This window comes from Fopius arisanus, unplaced genomic scaffold (genome assembly GCF_000806365.1).
Source record: "Fopius arisanus strain USDA-PBARC FA_bdor unplaced genomic scaffold, ASM80636v1 scaffold00005, whole genome shotgun sequence".
NCBI lineage: Eukaryota > Metazoa > Arthropoda > Insecta > Hymenoptera > Braconidae > Fopius > Fopius arisanus.
In genome coordinates this window covers 360,849-368,477 of record NW_011887744.1, presented here as the reverse complement: position 1 = coordinate 368,477, position 7,629 = coordinate 360,849, and the positions used below count along the sequence as shown (strand labels likewise).

Below are 7,629 nucleotides of genomic sequence, written 5' to 3'. Positions count from 1 at the left end.
CTACCACGACCCGCTCCTGCACCAGAACCAGATCCAATGCCACTGCCTGCTCCAGAACCAGATCCACTGCCACTGCCTGCTCCTGCGCCAGAACCAGATCCACTGCCTCGACCCACACCTGAACCTGAACCTTTACCAGCACCCTGTCCGCCTCCCTGACCTATGCCTGAACCACTTCCCCATCCAGATCCGCTACCTCTGCCTACACCTGAACCAGATCCAACACCTGCATCAATACACAGCAAATATTCACCTGACCGAATCGCTTGTTTCGAATTATTCCAAATGATTAATGTTCACCATGTCATAACTCACATAAAAATTACAAACAATCATTACCTGACCATATCGGGATCAATGATTCGTCTGATTCATCGGACTCATCTGAGTCATCCGTAATTCTTCGTTTGCATGGTCTTCTAATTATTCGACGATCTCTGACATTTCTTTCGATACTGCCTGATTCATCGCTGTCATCCAAACTAGACGTAAGACGATACAACTCGTCCAAATATGGTGCCCCTAGCACATTGACGACCGTTACAGCCAAAATGAAGACGAACAGGGCTGTAAATTCAACAGATATTAATTGTGTAACTCATGAGCTCATGCGATTATCCCACATGGTCTCAATAATTAACGTACCCCTCATTGTACGATCGATTTCCAAACGATTGAAATCCGATCGAAATCACTACTTACTGCCCTCCGGAATTTGATGACGATCATTATATAGCAATGCGAGGGACGTGCAATTCCTTATCTCAAATATCCAGTTGTCGAAATTTATTGCTATCATCATATGTACGCAGACCGTGCGTTTTTCCGTCTCTTTAATCCGGAGCTTAATGAGTTAATAAAATATTATTCAACGCAATCATAACGGTTGTTCTTAACGAGTCAATAGACGGTACATTTTTGGGAAAGCAACGAGGCATTGAGTTATTCTAAGGCATCTCTGACGCATTTGGGATGCAATTAAAAGGCGAGATTTTATCTCAAAATGATTCAGTATCGCCCGCACAAATATCGGCTTACGAATAATGGGCGTCATTCGTCAATTTTGGAAATTTACCTGCAAATTAATTTTCGATACCATAAAAACGACTATACCCTCACTAAAACCACATCAAATTAATGGATTTAATTTATTCAATGAAATCCATGTCACTAAAATATTGAAATTGCATCTACCTTTCAGTTGTTGTTATTGTTATCTTAAATTTAATAAATAAAACGATAAAAACAAGAAAACATGGCTCAGGGACAATGGAAATGAAAAATAAAGATAAACTTTCCCCATGAATTAAATGGCGCTGAAAAAAAAAATAAAGGGTGGTTTATTTTTTTAATCATTTAATGATTTAGTGTCTTGAATATCCTCATTGTTTCATCGACCGGTCATTTATCACCTCCAATACCTAAATATTGTTCTAACAATGAGTCTTTGTTCACAACTGAGTGAACAATGAACTGAAGCTTTACCGCTTTTGCATGTGATTTTTTTAATCCTTCGGTTCAATTCCCGTAATATCAACTAATTGCCACATGACAATCCTATTATTTATTACATCACATTTCTCACTTACTAGAATATTTACAAAATTTTCCAACCGCAATTTTCAATACAAACATTCGAATGGAAATGGCAATGATTCCCAGCGCCACACAGCGGCTTCCACAAAATAACAAGAACGGTTGTATGTTCTACAGAAAAATCACAGGAGAAAAATAAATCAAAAAAGGAAACTAGAATATACGCCAAAAAATTGTCTTTCCTCAATAAATAATTAACTGACGCCTCGTAAATTTTGGGAATCCGAATTCTCATTCCATTTATCATCGCTGTGCATTTTTTTCATTTGGAAATTTTATTTGTTACACTATTGCGAGAGAATTATATTCAGTTAAATGTTTTAATGAGAAAAGAATCAAAGAAGAAAAGGTAAGAAACCCACGATTTTTTTTCCCACTTTTCATAGTGTGAGGAATAAATAGTGCAATGGTTCTGTTATCAGCAATCGTGGTTATGTGTTGCTGAAAGCTTGATGGTGATTGATCGTGAGTTTGAATGTTGAAGTTATGAACAGCTGCTGAAGCCATGGAGAGTCATTTTGCCGCTCTGAGGATTCCGGAGGCACCCGAAAAAAGTTTAACACGTGCTATGAGCTTTTCGGAGTTGCCGACGAGACGTAGAATTATTATTCAACAGACCGAGGCATCTGGAGAACTCGTCAGACAGTACAGTTGTGAACAGATTTATGATAAAGCCTCAAACACTAGGTAAACATTCAGAAAAAATCCTGAAATTCTTCAACTAAAGAAAATCCTTCAAACTTCCATTCACCCTGAGACCGCTCGCTCTGATTTTCCTTTATTTAAAAATATTGTACATAATTTATTTCAGAAGAATCAATTTCCTGACCTCAGTGACGTCGAAACTAGGTCCAGCAACTAGTCACTGGAAGCCAATGCCTCTATCATCTCTCGAAAAAAAATCTAGCTGGCACCAACGAATTCCCTCGATATCTGTAAAGCCAGAAGCTTCTCGAAATTTATTCACAAGTGGTTTCAAGGCTCCAAAAATATTGACTTCAGCCTCAACGTTCCTGAAACCTCCAGAAAAATCCACAACAGCTGCTCACATCACTTCGAATTCTCCCCATTCAGATTTACTCCCAATTATTCCCCCCGAAGCTCCTACACCAATTCCAAAATTCACCCAACCCTCCTCAACTACCTCTGAGGAAAATTCAAATGAAAATAATCAATCGAAAAAGAAACTTCGACCTTTGATTCCTGCAGAGCATTTCAAACCACCCGAGAGGAGGATTACTTCGTATAAAATCGTATTTTTTGGTCTACTCAGTGTTGCTGTCTTGATCATCTCAACTTTGATATCCGATTTCGACCAGAAGCCTTTAGATTTTGCTAACACGTCAATGGCATTAAGAAAAAATGTCTTGGGGCAGAGTGAAGCAATAGAAACATTGATCGATCACTTTCAATCGAATTTCAATAACTTCACTGCCGTGATTTTGGTGGGAGGGATAGGGGTGGGTAAAACGTACACGACGAACATCATCAAGGAACATTTTCCTCACAAGCACAACATCTTCGAGTTTTTCCCACCAATAATGAAGCAAATTCCTTCAGCTTACGAAATGTTATCGCATCATTACTGCAATCTACTCATCGTCGAAAATCTGAAAACAGAAGACGAGAAAGACTTTGTGGCTTTAACAAAATTCTTTCAAAAACAGGCGATAAGGCCTTGTTTAATTATACTGGGAGTCCTGAATCCTCAGGTGACTGATGATCATCTGGTGAGGACTATGAATCTTAAAGAGACAGTTAAGGAATTGCAGAATTTGTTTAGGCAAGAGGGGATAAATTCAAAAGTCATTCCATTCTCTCCATTGGGGGCTGAGGTAATTAGCGAGTGTATAATGAGAGAAATTAAAAACAACGGCATTGTGCTGACTGATGAAAATTATCAAAAAATTGAGACACAATTGTTAATGACTAATAATGGATGTAAGGGTGTAAACGGGAAAGTTAATTTGTTGAGAACAAAGAAAATTTTATGAATTACATAATGGCGCAACAAATTAAAGCTCCAGTTATCCCTCGTTTTTAAGATTTTCTAAGGAATTATGTGATGATAATTACGGGTTGAAGATAATTGCTCAATTATTCGTGACAAGTGCACGCAATATTTCGATTAAATAAAATACGACATGTAAATCAATTTATCCGACAATTGACAAGATGTTATGCAGAAATCATCGAGTAATTTATTGAATAAAAATCGATGAGAGTTGAAAATTATGAAAACCAATAAAAATTATTCATTATTTACTGTTTTTTTTATTATTTTCCGGGGGATTTGATTATAATTAATCAACAGGTATCTAAAAAATCCTAATACTAAGGCGTTACATGGTGACATTGTGTAACAAGTGGAAACTGAGAATCAAAGAAGAGAAATATCGACAGATTAATTACAGCAACATTTATCGATTATGCATTACTAGTAGGCAGTAGTAATCTCCGATTGAAAGCAGTAATTTTATTGTAATTTTGACGTGATGTTTTTTTTGCTCTATTGATTATTCATCCTGCAATGAATAAATAATTTACCCAGAAGCTTTCACTATTGATTTCAGAAAAATAATCAAAATGTAATCCGACCACTTGACTAAAAACACGATGTTTAGGCAAGATTTTTCGTTATCGCACTCGAGAAGACTTTCACTTCATCTAGAATTTTTTAGTTCGGGAAAGAGTTATCCGGGTGGAAAATTGTGTAGATAGATAGCTTTGTTTATTGCCATAATTTTTACTATAATTTTTCTGTTGCAATTGAGAACTGAAAGTTCTGCAAATTTGATTATCAAGCACTTAAAAATATTATATTAGTCTAAAAAAGAGTTCTTCGGTTTATCTTGCTCGATTATTTTGAAATTTTTTGAAATTATAAAATGTGGAAAGTCCATGCGTAATTTTTTTTAGAAAAATGTCGCGAATTTCGGGAAAATTTTGAAAAACGGTCCGTCAAGGACTCGACGTGCGTAAAAGTGCCATTAACTTCATGGAATATCTGGACCTACGGGTATTGGATCCCTTGGTCCTCTAAACATCTCAACTAATCACGGCGTTCACCACCACTTGGAAGAAAGGTAACATCGGGAAATTTATAAAAGAGTGATCCGTTGGTGCTTTCGTAGCAGTCGGTCGCAACTGTACCGTACGGATACAGCATTTTGGGTATGTGTCCAATCACAATAAAGGGATTAGAAAATATCAAATATCTTGACGAACAATACTAAAAAATACAGTTTAGTGTGTGAACTTTTAATTAGCATTACATTAATATTTAATTTAATTTAATTATTATTAATAGTTCATTGATTTTAAATTGAAATAGTGCAGAAGTGATAATGGAACTCGCATTCATTAATAATAAATCGCGTTATTATTTATTAATTATTCTGTAAGAAATTATGCGAGTCGGGAATTTTGAAGGGACATTCTATAATTTATTATTATTCTATTATTTATTATTAGTGGAGATGAAACCATTCAGAATTCCAAATGATCTGAAGATGATAAACAAATTTTTGTTAGTTCATACAGTCTCAAAGAATAATAGATTCGCTTGAAACATAAAAAGACGTAATGTATTGCATATCACTCCGTAACGATGAGATAATAATGACACCTCAACAATTATTTCATTTCCTCATAATTGCGATTGCGTATGCGAAAAAATTATTACCGCACAGCATAACATTGCGCTACTTATGATATACTTTTTAGTCATAAAAATACTTCGTCTGAACAATCATAGCTTTCACCCCGGAACTCAAAATTATTAGACCCTAGTAAGCTATTGCAATAATTGCCACTGTAATGAGACAATTCACATTCTTCAGTTACACGAACCCGAAATGGCAGACAAATTGTTATTAACATTCAAGAATTTTATTGAAATACCAAGAAGGACCGATAGATTTCACTTATTCAATCAACATCTCATTATTTGAATATCGTAATTATTCCTCGGGTGATAATCACCAATAATTAAATAAATTGATTATTCAGTTATTATTTATTGTTTCGAGTACGGGGGGAATAAATAAATTGATGGGTGAAGGGAATATTTACAAAATATTTGATTTTATGGATTTCACTTGTCCTTTCTTCTCATTCATATTGATTGAAATTAAAATGATCAATTAAAATTCGAACAGATTCGAAAATCTTAGACTAGAAACGAAGATGTATGAACAACCCACATACACACGGATATAAACGAAAAAGATAGAGTTGCATAACGGGAGAAAGTTGTTTCGTAATAACAACACGCGGTTATTTTTCCTTCTCGTTTAAACTCAGTGTACGCAGAAAAGATCATTTTTATCGATCATATTACATTCGTTGTCTTCAAAGTTATATCCAAAGTTATGTCATTGATGATTATTGCGTCAGCTCTTCTCATTCTTTCTTAAAAGAGAAATTATACGGCGAATTCATGTAATACTTTTTCTATAATCGTTTTGTGGTTCAAGGTTTTTGAAACCTTTCACTTTTTTAGCCCGGAGATGAGTCTTCGGAGAAACTGGAATTTGAATCGATTATAGTTAGGACATTAATTTTCATCTGTAATTTGAAATGTGAAAACTGTTGGAATTGAGTCTGTCAACATTTTCTTTACTGGCGCGATATATTTTATATCCAACGGATATTCGAAAAATCATAACTTGAATGCGGATAAAGATAGGGGAATGAATCAAAATTCATTTGAAAGCTGATATTATAAGCTTCAAAATGGTATAGCATATGCATCCTTCAACTGGAAAAATGGCGGACTGAGAGAGCTGAAAGCGTTCGCTGACTCAGACTGACAACAATTTTTTTAATAACGAAAATTCATAACTGTTGTTATTATTTTTATGCAGATTATTGAGATTGTCAGAGGCTGAAATCAGGAATCATGGGAGCAATCGAGTGGGTCACTGGAGCTGATGAATATCTGTGTCCTTTATCTGAGGAGACACAAAAATTAGCGAAGGATGAATTGAGAGAGGATCGAAATACTCGAGACCAGGCGCTGGAGCAGATGAGGAACTGGATTAAATTAAATCCAAGAATTGAAAATTCACGACTCGGTAATTTCCTATTGTAATGTAATGATTCAGTAATGATGATCAGAGTTAAAGGTAATTCTCCCGTTCAGATGCGCAATTCCTTCTACGATTTCTTCGCTGCAAGAAGTTCAATGTTCCGATGGCCCAGGAAGCCACTGAACGTTATCTCCTTCTCAGAAAAGTTTATCATCCTGCCTTCAATAAACTCGACATCACCGAAGCAAATGTCTCAGAATTGCTTGAGCTCGGGTAAGAAAGAGAAAGCAACACAATATTAAAATCCCAGAGCTTTATTGTAATTTTATATATTTTTTTGGATTCAAGATATCTATTTGCCGTACCTGGAAGAGACTCAAAAGGCCGCCGAGTGATTGTCGCACGACCTGGTAAAAACTGACAACCCAAATCTTTTTGATAAGTTCCCTTCTCGAATTACTCCAAATCATTAATTTAATTTTCTGTCTTTTATTTCAAGTCAATGTCAATGTTCGGAGGATATTGCAAATATAATTGTTATTTTTTTTCTCGTCGCTTTTCTGCAGGTGTTTTTGATCCATACAAATTCACTAACGTCGACATGTGCAAGATCCATGCGATTACTTATGAGGCATTGATGGAGGATGAAGAGAGTCAGGTGCGAGGGTTTGTACATTTTGCTGATGGCGCTGGTGTGAGTTTTCCCCATTTGACCTTGTTCACACCTCGAGAAGCCGTTCGAATTGTAAAAAATGGAGAAGTAAGGCTTTTTAATCCATAATTCATCCTCCAATTTCTATTACATTCCCATGATTTATTTGACGTACTTACCTAGGCTATTACCCAACCAATTTTCTGTTTGATTTGGGAATAACTTGTATAACAATTTCGTTTAGTTCATTGGGTCACAAGGACAGGCTCACGTAATCTGTTTCCGTAACCGGACGTTTAACCGGTTTATTTCATTCTACTTCCTCTTGGATGGATGAGTAATTCGTGA

At 35.8% G+C, this 7,629-nt stretch overlaps 3 protein-coding genes across 4 annotated transcripts in view; 2 read left to right on the top strand and 1 right to left on the bottom strand.

Annotated features, from left to right (window-relative positions):
• Positions 1-737, bottom strand: part of LOC105273535 (fibroin heavy chain-like) — a 4,309-nt gene extending 3,572 nt beyond the window's left edge. Inside the window, exons 1-3 of the mRNA XM_011316031.1 lie at positions 646-737; positions 340-567; positions 5-208 (exon numbers count right to left, since the gene is read on the bottom strand). Of these exons, the coding sequence (XP_011314333.1) occupies positions 5-208; positions 340-567; positions 646-652 (439 nt within the window). The 5' untranslated portion in view covers positions 653-737. The remainder of the gene's footprint in view (positions 1-4; positions 209-339; positions 568-645) is intronic.
• Positions 738-1,695: 958 nt separating this feature from the next.
• LOC105273293 (uncharacterized) lies at positions 1,696-4,086 on the top strand. Of its 2 annotated transcripts, none has more exons than XM_011315642.1 (3): positions 1,696-1,945; positions 2,081-2,283; positions 2,408-4,086. In XM_011315642.1, exons 2-3 carry the CDS (start codon positions 2,102-2,104, stop codon positions 3,588-3,590), a joined length of 1,365 nt encoding a protein of 454 aa, XP_011313944.1. In that variant the 5' UTR covers positions 1,696-1,945; positions 2,081-2,101; the 3' UTR covers positions 3,591-4,086. The 2 variants fall into 2 exon arrangements, with proteins under 2 accessions (XP_011313944.1, XP_011313942.1); XM_011315640.1 differs by having other exon boundaries at positions 2,019-2,283.
• A 603-nt stretch (positions 4,087-4,689) lies between these two features.
• LOC105273534 (clavesin-2) overlaps positions 4,690-7,629 on the top strand; it is a 3,971-nt gene continuing 1,031 nt past the window's right edge. The window contains exons 1-5 of the mRNA XM_011316030.1: positions 4,690-4,770; positions 6,465-6,674; positions 6,743-6,902; positions 6,978-7,039; positions 7,196-7,408. Of these exons, the coding sequence (XP_011314332.1) occupies positions 6,500-6,674; positions 6,743-6,902; positions 6,978-7,039; positions 7,196-7,408 (610 nt within the window). The 5' untranslated portion in view covers positions 4,690-4,770; positions 6,465-6,499. The remainder of the gene's footprint in view (positions 4,771-6,464; positions 6,675-6,742; positions 6,903-6,977; positions 7,040-7,195; positions 7,409-7,629) is intronic.

Bases quoted from the DNA above. Each gene is read 5' to 3' on its own strand.
- LOC105273293 (XM_011315642.1), top strand. From the start codon at position 2,102: ATGGAGAGTCATTTTGCCGCTCTGAGGATTCCGGAGGCACCCGAAAAA. The intron at 2,284-2,407 runs GTAAACATTCAG...AATTTATTTCAG, and splicing joins GATAAAGCCTCAAACACTAG to AAGAATCAATTTCCTGACCT.